Consider the following 15,640-nt stretch of genomic DNA (forward strand, 5'->3'; position numbering starts at 1 on the left):
TCCTCTGTGGTCCATGACCAGGCACTCAGTAGGTGCTTAATAAATAACTGAGCAATGAGAGTGACTCCCCCTTCACCAGTCAGCACTAAGGAGTCTAGTCCAAGGTTGAGAGGCTGGATTTTCTACTCTACAGGGTTCATTCTGGAGAATGTTTTGCCTACCAAATGTATACTCCATATCTCTGGCTTGGAAGGAGCATGACCTGGGCCCACCCTCAACTCTATTCTTAGAGAATATTTGGGAATATCAAAGCACTTACTTCCCATCAGATCTCCCCTATCCAGCCAGAGGTTAGGCTCAGAGCCCAGGGCTTGCTTGGGCTTACCTTTTTAAACTCAAAGTGGTATGGGTGGAATACACGCAGGTATTTAATGGGGATTTCATAGGACACCAGCTCCTCCTTCTTATTGTTGTCCATCACCTTGAGGATGACACCTGGAGAGAGTGGGGGGTGGGGAAGGAGCTTTCCCAGTGATGGGAGACAGTGAGAGGCAAGGAACATTGCTGAGACAGCCAGATCACGGAACATATGGGGGAACGCATGCCTTTCCTTGTGTGGCCATTTTCACAGAATTAAACACTCCCTTCTGGAGAGAGGAGGGAGGCTCATAAAACTCAGGAAAACTATGTAATGAAAAGGCTCAGAAAATTACAACACTCACAAGCCCCTCTCTAAAACTACAATAGCAGTCCACAATAACTGGTAGAAGGAGGACTCTGGTGGAGCTGCCTGCAGGCTGGGCCAGAAGATCCACTGATGCAGCTTTTGTGAGTGGCCTCCCACGCTGAGGGTGAGCTTTTCAGTGGTACCACTGCCTTTGAGTCACCCATGCTCATGTAACTGCACTGGTTAGTTTTTGTCAAGTTGGCACAAACTAGAGTCATGTGGGAAGAAGGACCCTCAGTTGGGGACTGCCTCCATCATACTGAATTGTAGGCATGTCTTTGGGGCATGTTCTTAATTGCTAATTGGTAAGAGGCCACTGTGGGTGGTACCATCCTTAGGCAGATGGGCGTGGTCTGCATAAGAAAAGTAGTGAGCAAGCCAGTAAGCAGACTTCCTCTATTGATTTTTGTCTCAGCTACTGTCTAGAGTTCCTGCCTTGGTTTCCCCTGATGATGGACTGTAACCTGTAAGTCAAATAAACCCTTTCTTCCCCAAGTTGTTATTGGCCAGTGTTTTATTACAGCAATGGGGAAGGAAAGTAATAGAGTAACTCCTTCCTTGAAGTAACCTAAATAAACTTTCTGGTCCATCAAGCTGGACTTGAGAGGAATCATTAGATTGTCATGGTACACCACCTGGGGGTAAACGCATTTGTTTCCCCAGGGAAAGTCACACAATACATGTATGTGTAGGGAATACATATGTGCATATAAGCCCCAAGGCATTATGTACATGTAGGAAACACACATGTGCCTATAACCCCCCAGGCATTATCTGCATTTCTATCCAGGGCAAGACTCCATGTCATGTGCTGTTAGAACCTCCAAATGTGAAGAACCTCTGAAACCCAGAATGGTAACATCAGACCAAGGCCAGTTCCATGAGGCAATAGACATATGTGAGCACAGTATTACAGGCAAGCAAATGGTGCACATGCGTACATGTAGGCAAACACTCATTCACAAAAAAATGAAAATAAATCAATTTTAACCTGTAATAGTGCCACCTGCAGGACTAAGACCCCCTCCCTTAGTCATAGGCACTCACACCAGCTCTTCAGGAGTGTGTCCCATATGTTTTAGGTAGAGAAACAGAGGTTCAGTAAAGAAAAACAATCTACTCAAGAAAGCTCTCAATAAAAGAACCTTTAAAAGTCCACTCCATGGGGCTGGAGAGATGACTCAGTGTCAAGAGTACTAGCAGCTCTCCAGAGGACCTGAGTTCAATTTCCAGCACCCACATGGCAACTAACAACACTGGTAACTCCAGTTCCAGATCTGATGTCCCCTGCTGGCCTCCATCGACACTGCATGCATGTGATGCACAGACATGCAGGCAGACAAAACACCCACACTCATAAAATAAAAATAATAATTAAAAAAGCCTACTCCAAGTAAATTCAGTACTTTTGGGAGGTTAAAATTGATTTATTTTCATTTTTTTGTGAATGAGTGTTTGCCTACATGTACGCATGTGCACCATTTGAGAGCCTTGTGCCTGCAAAAGCCAGAAGAGGGTATCAGATTCCCTGGAACTGGAGTGTGGTGTGGTAGTTTGAATATAATTGGCCTCCTAGAAGCTCATAGGGAGTGGCACTATTAGGAGGTGTGGCTTTGTTGGAGTACGTATGACCTTGTTGGAGGAAGTGTGTCACTATAGAGTTAGGTTTTGGGGTCTCATATATGCTCAAGCCAGGCCCAGTGTCTCAGTTCACTTCCTGTTGCCTTTGGATCAAGATGTAGAACTCTCAGCTCCTTTTCCAGCACCATGTCTGCCTGCCTGCCACCATGCCCCACCATGATGATAATAGACTAAACCTCTGAACTGTGAGCCACCCCAATTAAATGTTTTCCTCTATAATAGTTGTCTTTTTTTTTTTTTTTTTTTGGTTTTTCGAGACAGGGTTTCTCTGTGTAGGTTTGCGCCTTTCCTGGATCTTGTGCTGTAGACCAGGCTGGCCTCGAACTCACAGAGATCCGCCTGCCTCTACCTCCCGAGTGCTGGGATTAAAGGCGTGCGCCACCACCGCCCGGCCATGGTGTCTCTTTATAGCAATAGAAACCCTAACTAAGACAGAAGTTGGTACCAGGGACTGGGGTATTGCTGTGATAGGCCTGATAATGTTTTTATTTGAAAGAATATAGAACTTGGGGCTGTGGATTAGAAAAGCAGCTGAATGCTTTAAGTGCTGCTTAATGGGCCATACTGGTAGGACATAGAAGACAGTGGTGCTGAGGGTGATTTGATGAACTGTGGGGGCACAGCTCAAGACGTTTCAGAGAACAATATTAATATGTGGAGAATAATATTAATATGTGGCCTAGAGATCATTCTTATGATATTTTGGTTAAGCATGTGGCTGCTTTTTGCCCTTGTCTGAAGACTGACTGGGGCTAAAGTGAAGAGTTTTGGATTAATTTCATTGGCAGAGGAAATCTCAAAGCAGCCTAGTATAGACTCTGTCATGTGGTTATTAGTAGTCACTCTAATGAAGACTTATAATGGCAGATCTCTGAGTTTGAGGCCAGCCTGGTCTACAGATTCAGTTTCAGGACAGCCAAGCTTAGGCTGTGAAAGAAAACAGAAAGCTGGTCAAGATGTAACTGAACAAGGGGGCCATGTTCTAGTCCCAGCAAGCAGCAGAACTTGGCAGCTTCAGCCCTGTGGTTCTGTCTTTAAGGATAGAAGAGAGGGGTAATGGAATATTCCTCCATTATTCCTCAGTGACTAAGGAGAGCTGCTGAAGCTAGGCCTGTGTCAGGGGTATCTCTGAATGGAGGCCTAGAGAGGCCATTGCATGAAGCTGTGAAGTTGAAGCCTGGATTGTCTTGGAGACCCTAAAATGTTGGAGATGCCAGAGCTGTGGGATACCTGCTGAGGAGAGCTGCAAACAGGGAGTGGAGCCAGCCCAAGAGAGAGAAGTGTGTTGCAGTGAATGAAGCTAAAAGGAGTTTAAGTTCTGAAGAGCATTTTGACATCAGACATGGAGATGTAGAGTTTGGAGTTTGCCCAGCTGGTTTTTTGATCTTGCTTTGGTTTAGTATTTCCTCATCATGCTCTCTTCCCTGTATTTTGGGATGATAATGTATATCCTGTGCCATTATATGTTGGAAGTATGTGATCTGCTTTTTAATTTTGATTTTATAGTGGATTACAGTTAAGAGACTGCATGAACCTCAGAAGACACTTTGAACTTTGGACTTTAAAACATTGTTGAGACTGTGATAGACTATGGGGACTTTTGAAGTTGGATTAAATGCATTTTGCCTTATGATATTGTTACAAGTTTATGGGGGTTAGTGAGTGGAACTTGGTATTTTGAATGCAGTTGACTCCATAAGCTCATGGGGGTGGCACTATTAGGAGATATGGCTTTGTTGGAGTAGGTATGCCCTTGTTGGAGGAAGTGTGCCACTGTGGAGGCAGGTTTTGGGGTCTCATATATGCTCAAGCCATGTCCAGTGTCTCAGTTCACTTCCTGTTGGTTTTGGATCAAGATGTAGAATTCTGAGCTCCTTCTCCAGCACTATGTCCTCCTGCATGCCACTATGTCTCACCATGATAATAATGGACTAAGCTTCTGAAACTGTAAGCAAGTCACGCCGATTAAATGTTTTCCTCTTTAAGAGTTGCCGTGGTCATGGTATCTCTTTATAGCAATAGAAACTCTAACTAAGCCACAGCAGATGTGAGCTGCCATGTGGCTGCTGGGAACTGAGTCCAGGTCCTCTGCAATAGCAGCAGGTGCTTTTAAACACTGAGCCATTTTTTTCCAGTCTCTACTCCAAAGAAATTAGAACGAAAATCAACACACCATTTAGTAAACACTTCCCAGAGACCACATTGTCTCCTAAAATCAGGATAAACTTTAAGGAGAAAGCCAGCATCCTGGAAATGATCATGGTGCCCACTCATGAGCACCTGCTGTGTTCCAGGCATGGTGATCACAAGTATATAGCTATTATTCCTATGAATTCTGATGGCAAGCATCATCACCTTTCTCTCTAAAATATGATTGGTGGCACTCAGAGGGGCCATGGAACTGGATCAGCATCACAAGCTAGGAGATGGGTGGCAAAGAGGCTGGATTCAGTGACTTGATGCATTTTCCCATTCTTGGAAATCTGTTTGTTTGTTTTTTGGGTTTTTTTTTGTTTGTTTTAAAAGAAGAAAAAGATGGGGAATGAGGAAAGAGGAGAAAGATGAAGGGATGGGGAGGGAAGATAGAGCTGGAAGGAGAAGCTAAAAGAGATACAGAGAAGATGGGCTAGGGAGGACAATGCTTGAGGGCTACCCTTCCCGAGAGCACATTTAAGCACCACGGACAGCTGCTGCCCCAGCCCTGTGCGCCCCTCCCACCCGCAGTGGGGTGACTAGAGGGTAGGAAGTCATTCTTTCTTTCTCAGTATTCTTCCTTACAGCCACCCCGAACACACAGAGAGGGGAAGCCACTTGCCAAGAGTGGGCTACATGGGACCCATACCCAGAAGGAAAGAGACACTGGAAGGTCCTGCAATTGACCAGAAGAAAGTATAACAAATCCAGGATTTGAAGTGAGCAGGTCCGAGTTCTCTTACCAAGGTGCTAATTTGCTTTCTGGCTTCTGGGAATTCATTTAGCCCTTCTGGGCTTCTGTATAACATGAATACTTTAAATAACCAAACAGAAAAGAAAGAAACTTTATCCAATTCCTAAGATTTCTGAGGCAGGACTTATAAATGAGGACCTCCCTCCCTCCGTCTCCCTGCCCTGCCCTGGCTCTCACCAGTTTCCCCTTGCTAACCATCTGCAGCTCCCCACACACTCACCCATCCCTGAGCAGACCTGGGAAGACTCTGCAGGGGGATCCCGGAACTCCCAGCCAAGAACCAAGATCCGACAACAGTAGCCCAGGAAGCTGTAAACACATACCCACTCCCCATGGACTCTGAGTTCCCCAAACTAGTCAGGATTTTATGAGACCCTGCATCTACCTATCTTGGGACACCCTGTTTTTGCAGGAAGCTGGCCTTGGGCTGTAACTGGGGGAGTGGACAGCCATTCCTTCCATGATCTTGTCTTCTTGTTTCAAACACGCTTCATCAGCTTCCTGTTTGGGCACTGAGCCCTTCCGCTTCCTACCACTCCTTTTGTGTGGCCAACAAGCCATTTTGGCTGCCCGCCCACTTTGGCCTTGACCCAGGGTCTAAAATTCCCCTTTGCTTTTCATTAACATTTTCTCCAGCTACCTCCCCCCAATCCTCTTGCCTCTTGGCCTGACCCCCAATTCCCTACCCACTGTAGTTATCACCACAGCAACCAGTTCCAACTAGGTTCCAACAAGCGACTTCAGTCTGTAAAGAGGTGCCTGCCAATATTCATGTGGCCTCCTCACCCTCCTGTGCCTCTTGTCTCTGCTGCAACTCATCCTGCCTCTGGCTACACAAAAGACTCGGGACTACTGACCTCATCACACCCTTCCACATCTCACCCCGGTTGTGCATGGCAGAAGGCAGGGCCCACCTACGCCACTACTAACTTACACACACACACACACACACACACACACACACACACACACACACACGCACGCACGCACACGTGCACGCACACGCACAGAGAGAAGGGTGACTACAGCACAGACAGCAATACTATGCAATGGCGTTCACATAGACACAGGAGCCAGCACACAGACCCCCACAAAAGTGTGAGTGTATAAGCACATATGTGTATCTGTGTGAAATCCCAGGATGTTTTTTTTCTTCTCTTTTATATCTTCTCAAACCATCCCCACAGCTCCACTTCTTCCTTTTTACAGGAAGGAAACTATAGCTAGCCTTCTCCCTGTGTGTGGGAACCCAAAGTGTTACCTCCCCCCCCCCCCCGCCCCGCAGTCTCTTGATAGTCAGCTTTTGGCTCTGTGAGGTGAACAAGGAGGACAGTAAATCTGCCTGCAAGAAGTGGGGATGCTGATCTGACTAGCTGAGTCCAGGGACACGACAGGGGACCTCTGCTCTGTGCTGCTAGTGCTCCCAGGATGCCCAGTGCTAGTGCTCCCAGGCTGCCCAGTGTCAGTGCTCCCAGGCTGCCCAGTGCCAGTGCTCCCAGGCTGCCCAGTGTCTGTCAGTGCTCCCAGGCCGCCCAGTGCTAGTGCTTCCAGGCTGCCCAGTGCTAGTGCTCCCAGGATGCCCAGTGCCAGTGCTCCCAGGCTGCCCAGTGTCTGTCAGTGCTCCCAGGCTGCCCAGTGTCAGTGCTCCCAGGCTGCCCAGTGCCAGTGCTCCCAGGCTGCCCAGTGTCAGTGCTCCCAGGCCACCCAGTGCTAGTGCTCCCAGGATGCCCAGTGCTAGTGCTCCCAGGCTGCCCAGTGCCAGTGCTCCCAGGCTGCCCAGTGTCTGTCAGTGCTCCCAGGCTGCCCAGCGCTAGTGCTCCCAAGCAGTTCTGGCACCAGCAGTCAGTACTTCAGTATGCCCAGCCCAACCTCTCACTTGGGGGTAGACATTAGATGGTCTCACAGTGAGAAACACACAGGGCTCACTTGCAAGTGTGTATACTGGTACCTGGTCCAAGACCAAGGGAGGACTAGCCAGGGACAAAGATCCCTTCTAGCTAGAGGCATTCATCAAACAAATCCAAACTCAGCTAGAACCTGGAGCTCCAGTGATCTGAGATGCCTAGTCTGTCTATGCTTACCCAGCACTCGTGTTATTTAAATTCCCTACACCTCAGTATTCTCTTCCAAGTAGCATAGCTCCTCTTAGGAGGTGGTGACTCTAATGATGGACGCGTGGGGACATGCCACAAGACTATAACGTGCCATTTAAGTGGGACATGGCAGTAATAACAACCGTGAAAATAATAACAACCGTCATAAAAAACGATAAGCTCACATTGTCTGGAAAATTCATTTATGTGGAACAACTCATTTTTCCAGCAGGCTGAGGAGATGAGGCGTGATGGGATTATGATATTTTTTTTAAATGCTTTTATCGGAGTACAGGGAGGCACTCAGGTGATCTCCAGCTGTGTTGGGAGGAGGCTGCTTTTGCCTTCCATGGCTGGTGGGCCTGTGTTCACTGCACCTCCCACACGCCAGCCCCCAGCCCCCAGTCTCACCTTTCCGTCCTGCATCCTCTGCCTGGATCTCCACTTTCACTGTGTCCCCCCAGATGGGTGCTCTGGTGGGTTCTGAGGTCACAGAGGTCACTGCTTTGGGGCTGGGAGCGGTGGCTTCCTCTGATGTGGTTTTTCTGGAGAGGAGGGGCAATTGAGTTAGAGGGAGGCTTCCTGCCTGCTGTTACCCCCTTCCTGGGCTCCATTGTGCTGAGAGGGTAGACAGAAAGTGGGCAGCTCTCCCCATATAGACACTCATGCCATCCTGGGCTCAATGAATGCCAGGCCTCTCCCCTTAGCTGTCCTGTTTGGTGGCCACACCATCTCGCTGGCCACTACTGAGGCCTTTGCTTAGGTGCAGGAGCCAGAAGCTCAAAGTGAGAGCAGGACAGATGTCATATCTGTCTGATTTCCTGCCCCTTGCCAAAGAGGGCTCCTGGCAGGTGCCTGTATGAGGGACCCCATCTGGACCCTCTTCTCTGGAGGTCTGTTCAATGGGAGAATGCTTCTGGGTAACAGTTGGCCCTGGACCACCCACCTCAGCTGCTCACTCCTGGCTTTCATGTCTCTAAGTGTGTGGCCCAGAGTTCCAGGCTGGCCCCAACGCCTCAGTTCTGAACTCCTTCAGTGGGGTATACTATTTCCCTACCCACAGAAATCTGGGGTGGACACTGGAAGCTGGGCATAGGGCAGGAGGGAGAGCTTCATGGCCCCTGAACACTCAGGCTATCAGGGGCAGGGTGTGCGGGTGAGGCAGGAGCACAGTATAGCCCATAGGTGTGGGAGACTAGTCTCCCAGAGATCCAGGGTCCTTAGACAGCTCAATGAAAGAGTTAATATCCTTGTGTTATTTTCAGCCTGTAAATGGTGTTGCTACAGTGACTGCCGCAATCATGGGTGAGCAGTCTGCGACCCCAGCCTTTAGGAGGGGAGCTACACCATGCACCAGCAGGGGAGGTCTGGTGCACCTCCCCCTCTGCCATCCCTTTGTCCTATCTCTGTGACCATGGCTGACTGAGGGTGCCCCATGAGCTCTTCCTGCCGTTCTGTACTTCTGTTCTCTCTCTTATATAGCTACACTGGCAAAGCCAGAGACTTGTGAGCTCCCAGGCTTTGCCATCAGCCCACCGCACTGATGTAAATGCACAGAGACACCTCAGCCTCCCGCACTGGGGCTCCGTACCTCTGACAGAGGCAGAGGAAGACAGCAGGGTGGCGGTGGAAACGTGGGTGAACTAAGGACACGCAGGAAGGAAAGCAGGCCCTCCTCCACGGCACACGGCACAAATCTGCCCCCGCACAGGCTCAGCCTTGGGGGCCTCTTAGGGATTTTCAAGTGACTCCATGTGCATAGAAAATATCAAACCAAGGGTGTGGACTTGTGGCCAGTGACAGGGCTGAGATGGGAACCCATGACCAGTCCCTTGACAGCCCTTCTTCTCCCTCCAGCTCCTGCCCTCTCTCCTCCTCTATTCATGCTTTAGGGGGTTTGCAGGAACAAGTCAGAGTTAAAAGATGTGGGAAGTTAGTCGGAGCTTTCCCTTAGGACAGAAAGAGTTAAGTCTCCCCCAGCCTAGCCAAGAGGTGGTCAGGGTAGGTGAGTGAGATGAAGGGAAGGGGGAGGGAGGCCCAGGGGAGAAGGTGGGGGGCAGCGGAGGAAGCTTTTAGCAGGTGGGAGAGTCTGTCACGGTAATGGCTTTTCCTGGCACAGCTGACTGACTCCTTGGAGCCTTGATGAGAATCTAGAACTGGAGTTGGGGGTGGAGAGAGCCCTCTGATTCCTCCCAGAGTGGAAGCAGGGGACCAGTTGACTCCTGAGTCCCAGTCCCAGTCCTGCACTGGGATCTTGGCACCTGGCCGAGTTCTAGGTCCCCAGGCTAGCAGCTCAGGTCTCCCAGTACAACTTCAGGGCCCAGGGGCCCTCTCTGAGACCGACATCCCTTTCAGCTGTCTACAAGGTTTAAGGTTCCTCCCTCCCTATCTCCAAAGGCTTGCCCTTGCTAAACAGCCTGGCAGCTGCAGTCAGGGGCTGGAGGGACTGGTGCCTATTTTCTCAGGGCTTAGGGCTAGCTCAGTCTCAGCAGGATGGGACTGGGGTTGGGTGAAGAGAAGGAATGCAGCTACCCTGGGCCCCAAGCTATAGGAAAACGCAACCCTGTCTCCAAAGGCCCACACTTCCCCCAGGGTAGAAGAGGAGTGTGTCTGACCAACTCCAGGCCTCTAAGCCTGTGTTACCTGAAGCTCCCACCCCAGCGCGGTGGGTGCGAGGGGCCAAGTGCAAGCACAGCTGGGAGTGGGCGGCAGTGAGAAGCTTCTTGCTTTTTGTTTTTGTTTTTGTTTTTTTTTTCCTTCAAGGTCATGACTAAGGGAAAATGCAGTGCCTGCTTCCCACTGGCTACTGCTGCGGGGTGGAGATGTGGAAAATCAGCAGACATGGGTGCTGGGGATTGATCTGATCAGGTCCTCATGTTTGCTCAGCTTTACAGACTGAGCCAGGTCTCTGGTACCTTCACCATCCCCATCCCTGTCCTTACTTCCATGGCTGGCTGTTAGCTTCCTGCTGCCTCTGCTGTCTTCCAGTCCCTTCTGAACCTGTCTCCCCCCATTTGCCCCACAGTCCTTTGGGCCTCCCAGTCCTTTTAGAACTTCAAAGCAAACTGCATGGGGGGGGAGTGCCCCCCCGGGGGGGTGTCTTATCCAGAATGCCAATCCCAGGACAGCTCACCAGGAGAGCAAAGCAAAGGGGAGGGCCCCAATTCAGTCTGTTCTGGTTGCTGGAGACCTAGAAAGCTCTTAGGAGGAGGAGTAGGGCCAAAGCAATGTTACCAGAAACACCCGGCGGGAGGCACTCTAGCAGGCCTTGAGAAGGATAAATGAAGGACAGATCTTTAGATGGGTGCATGGCAGACTAAAGGTCCTGCTAGCTTTCAAAGAGGTCCACTATGACTCTGTTGATGGCTCTCCTGGAGGACCTAGAGGGAGGTGGGAAGACAGGTTCAGGCTAGGTGTCCTTGAGGTCAGCTGCCAGGTGTGTGGTTGGGCCTGACTATCTAGAGAAGACCAGGCAACCCCTGCCCCCGCCACACCAGGCTCCTTCAAGTCAGCCCCAGAGCCAAGGACACCAGGTTCCTCACCCTCTAGGAGGCAAGTAGCAGCCAGACTCCCAGGCCTCAAGTCTACCTTCCTCCTAGAACGCACCTATCAGCCTGAAGACCTCTCTCCAAGGTCAATCTTCCGCAACAGGGGTAGGAGCTATAGAGCTAGCCTCTGCAGAGTGGGTCAATGGCTGCATTCCTGTCTCTGAGCTCACCTACCTTGGCTAGCAAGGGAAGATGTCTGGAGGAGGCAGGGATCACAGAGATGTCCCCAGGAAGAGGACCTTTCCATGGGGAAGGCTTACAGACTTGTAGGAGGTCAGGAGCTGGCTCAAGGCAAGTCACAGGAGGGGCAGGTTTGGGCAGTCAGGCTTTAGGACCTCCTGAACGAGCCCTTTCTGGAGTTTTTTTTATTCCAGGCCCACCTTCGGGGTCCTCTGAGGTCACATAAAGGAAGGGACAGCCCTGACTCCTGTGGCCTCGGCTAAGCCACGGGGAACTCCTAGGCAAGAAGCTATGCCCAGGGAATCATGAAAGAGGAGAGGGGTTGATCTGAGACAGGTAGAGTCCAATCCAAAGCCCCTTCTCTTTCCTCTCTCATTTCAGACCCAGCCCAACAGTCAGATCCCCATTTCATGTATCCCTCCTCTGACTCCAATGCTGTTCAAGTCCTTGTGGGCTGCAGGCTAACCAGGGCCTGTCACTTAGGGCATAAACGGAGCTGTTTTCTTCTGCAAAGTGGTGGGCTCTCATCCCGAGTTTCATTGATTAATTACAGACTAATGAACCATCACTAATTGCTGATGATAAAACAACACCTGGTGGGCCTCTGTGGTTAATTTTTGTCAACTTGACATAAACTTAGACATACCTGGGAAGAGGGAATCTTAATTAAGGAATCTCCTCCATTAGATTGCTCTATGGAACACTTTCTGGATTGCTAGCCCATGTAGGAGGGCCCAGTCCACTGTGGGCAGCGTCATCCTTGGGCATGGATTATATAAGAAATGTAGCTGAGGAAGCCACAGCAAGCCAGCCAGTAAGAAGCATTCTTCCATTGGTTTCTGCTTAAGCACCTACCTGGAGTTCTTGCTTTGACCTCCCTTGTGATGAACTGTAACCTGTAAGCTGAAATAAACCTTTTCTTTTCCAAGTTGCCTTTGGTCATAGTGTTTATGGCAGCATGGAAGCAAACTAGGAGAGTCTTCATCCACAGGATGACTCTGGAACTAGGAAAGTATAAGCTGAGGTCAGGGATCCCCTGCCAACAGGAAACTAACTCGGCCATCTATAGGAAGTGACTTAGCTTTGGGAACAGAAATTAAATGTGGTTAAGCCAAAAAGTTCTTTATAGTTCAGGTTGAGTGTTGTGTTGCATCTCTGTGAGTCCACACTTGGGAGGGTTTTACCATAAGTTTGAGGCCAGCCTGGTCTGTATAGTAAGATCTAGGCTGCCCAGGGCTCCATAATAAGATTCCATCTTAAAAAGCCAAAAGCCAAAATGAGACTTTGTCTCTCTACCTCATCCCTTTCCACTTCAGCTGTTCTTAGAGGAGCCCTTCATGGGGGTGGAGATGCCATCTCTTTTCAGAACTCAGTTAGCTGGGTGGATCTTCCCACGTGGTTCAAGAGGGAACTGTGGTCCACAGAACACAATGTCTGAGGTAAATTTATAGTCAACCCTGTGGACTGGGCATTGTCACATCCTCTCTCTTCTGGAAAAGGAACTTCCCTGTTTCCCAAAGATGGTCTCTGAGGCTGGGGACAGCACTGGACCAAAGACAGCCTGCTGCCTGCCTCACCTGCAAGCCTCAGGGGACATCTATCCTAGGTCATCATGGTGAGGCTCTCAGAAGTCACCTTCTTAGGTTAGGGAGGCACCAGAATCCTGTGTGGGCAAATGACAGTCCCTGTGACAAGCTGTGGGTCTGAGCGAGACAACTTGAGAAGGTCTCATGTCTTGAGATCCTCTCAACAGATCAATCATTGACCATCCACTCTCCTAGCATCCCCTTGCCTCTGTAAGCAGCCTTAGCACAGAAGGGACCCAGGCCAGACTCTGAGGTGAACTTCCCAGCCTCAGAATTCTTCCTGAATGTTCAGATTTATTATTCCTAGTTCTGGGGTCTGGGGTGTCTCCTTGCCCAAATGCTGGGGACTTGAGCCTGTTCAGATATTCTCTGGGAAGACTGTGGACAGAGGACAGAGGAGTGGGGACAGTGTCACCTTACCAGCTCCTTCCTCCCACATACACTACTGACTTCAGGAGCAGGGACCTGACCAGCCATGTCAGGTGCTCATATCTTACCTCCCAGTCTTGGCCAGTGGGCCCCAACTTCATGGGAATGAGGACAAGGGATGGTTGTGGGAAGGCATATGGAGATAGCTCTTTTCCTGAAGCTGTACTGGGCACCCTTGGCTCAGGTGCTGGGACCCTGCCTGTAACTCTGCCCTGGAAGCAGAAGGCAAGCTCGGATCCCAAGGGCTGTCCCAGCCGACTCTTCTTAAAGGTGGGGGAAGCCAAGCCTGGCTGTAGGGACTAAACCTCTTCAGGAGTCCAGCCCAGATCCCGGCCTCTCTGTTCTCACAGGGCCTCATAGCTGGATCCTGGCTCTGGTTTTCCAAGACACACAGACCATCTTCGGAGTCCCCAGCCACAGTTCTGAGCTAGTCTTTGGACCAAACTCCTCCAACACCTTCACAGCACCCAGATCACTGTCCTCAGGTCTTGAGATGCTTGGGAAGACTGGGTCACATCTACCGGCCCCTCCCCCAATCCTCTTAGCCCCCTTCCTATGGGAAGAGGAGAGGAATTTTACCCTTTATCCTTTCCAGAGGTAAATCCCACAGCTTTCTGAGGATTCCGGGCTGGTCCCACTAAAGGCCAGAGGAGGTGGATAGGGGTTCAGGTGCACAGCTGTTGATTGGAGTCTTGGCTCCTGGCTCCGCTGCTGGGGATCCAGACTTGTTCTTGAACATTTCTTCCACCAAGGGGCCCTGTAGCTAATGGTACCAGATAAGGTGAGGAAGCTCTGTCCACACGTCCATTCACAGGGCTGAGGGGAGGCGCAAATTGGACCCAGGTCTTCTAGGGCTTTCAGGGTGCAGTGTGAGGACACCTGGGGTGGAAGAGACTCCAAGGAGAGACGGTGTGCATAGAAGAGGCCACAATGGAGTTGGAAGCAGTATTTGCAGGTGTGGAGGCTAGAGGAAAGCCAGAGGCAGGGAAGGGTATCTGGCCATCCCGGAAATGAGAAAAAGGGAGGCTTCGAAGAGGCAATGCCTGCTCACACAAGCAAAGGGACACTGCTAGGGGAAGCGACTCTTCGGGGAGGAGGAGACTAGTCAGCACAGCGCGATGTGGCATTGAGTCAAGGCTGCGCGGGGAGGGGAGAGCTGTGAGGGGCCGCTGCAGACTCTAGCTGACCAGGGCTGTTTGGCCTGCATTGCAAGCTCTGGATTTCACACAGAAATCTGGATTTCAACACAGTGTAGACAAGCCCCAATTCCCCCAAATCGGAGATCAGCAGGCAGGTGTTGGGGTGGGGTGGGGGGTGCTCTGATGGAGCCAGGGCCCTTGGCCTTTGCCAGGCTCTGCTACGCCCTATTACATCACACACCAACGACCTCAGGGCTATGTCACAGGTCCGGCCCTGAAAGTGTGAACTTTGACATTGTTAGTGAAGTCCCTTCTGATGGAAGCTGTGTGGCTGGGTGGAGGGTGACAGGCACGGGGAAGAGGCAAGGACAGGTGGAGCTGAAGTGGGACCCAGAGGCCTCTGCCAGGTGGCCCCCTATGTCTGCTGTACGCTACACCACGAGACACCTATTTCTGAAGCCCACAGGGCCCAGCCAGGGCAGGGGGAGTTCAGACAAAGTTTAGAGGGAAGCCCAAGCGCTCCCAGCAGCCCATGATGTCTGGGGAGGGAGTAGCTTGGTAGGGACTCTGCACACGCTCAGTAAAAAAAAGCTCTGAGGCCTGTGCATCACGTGCCGTGGACTCCAGAAGGAGCCCTCCCTGCCCTGCTGCTCACCCTCTTCCCAAGCATGCTTGCTTCTGCTGGGCAGCATTGCCCCCCTGGCTATTTCTCAGGAGACTGGTGACCCGGAGAGGGCTCATACCGTCAGGGCTGAACGTTCATTTCAGAACGAAGCCTCAGGAGCCTTGTGCTGAGCGGATGGGGGAACATCTGGAAAGACTGTAGTGTCTGGCTGGGGTGAGGGTGTCCCAGGCCAGCCCCACTTTGACACCAGCTGTGTTTACAGTTCTGGGACACTGGGAGGTTCTCACAGAACACAAATTTGGAGGCTCTGAGCCTCGAGAGTGAAACCATATGGAGCAGATGTGGGCAGGAAATCGGGCTACGGGACTGAGGCCTTCCAGGATGATGGAGTCCCAGGGCCCACCAGGATCTGCTCCCCAGCCTTGTCTCTTTCCCCAGGGGTATCCTTCTGGAAGACAAGGAGCCTTGATCTCTACTAGAGTCAGTGGTCAGACAGGAACTACTACCTTTATCTGCACTATTCCAGGGCCAGCCAATCACCACAGTCCAGTCCTTCCCTCTCCAGGGCCTCGGACTTCTTGGCTACTTCGAGGGGACAATATCACTTCCCTCCCAGGGCCCCGCTGTTAGGGGTGTATAGGGAACTGGATTGCTGGTGAGCTTAAAACAGGACCAAGTTACACACCACACGGGGGCCACTTTCTTCCTGGAACTGTCCCTCAAGTATGGTCACTGTTAGTGTTCATTTTGCTAAGCTCAACCCTCTGGTTGTTGAGGCAGAGGTC

The 15,640-nt window shown here is 50.9% G+C and overlaps 1 protein-coding gene across 1 annotated transcript in view; it reads right to left on the reverse strand.

Moving 5' to 3' along the window:
• The window catches only part of Ccdc33 (coiled-coil domain containing 33), a 102,473-nt gene that overhangs the window by 58,587 nt on the left and 28,246 nt on the right, over window positions 1–15,640 (reverse strand). The window contains exons 5-6 of the mRNA XM_052761970.1: window positions 7,760–7,893; window positions 326–435 (exon numbers count right to left, since the gene is read on the reverse strand). Of these exons, the coding sequence (XP_052617930.1) occupies window positions 326–435; window positions 7,760–7,893 (244 nt within the window). The remainder of the gene's footprint in view (window positions 1–325; window positions 436–7,759; window positions 7,894–15,640) is intronic.

This window comes from Peromyscus californicus, unplaced genomic scaffold, assembly GCF_007827085.1.
Source record: "Peromyscus californicus insignis strain IS unplaced genomic scaffold, ASM782708v3 Scaffold_11__1_contigs__length_118956290, whole genome shotgun sequence".
NCBI classification, from domain to species: Eukaryota; Metazoa; Chordata; class Mammalia; order Rodentia; family Cricetidae; genus Peromyscus; species Peromyscus californicus.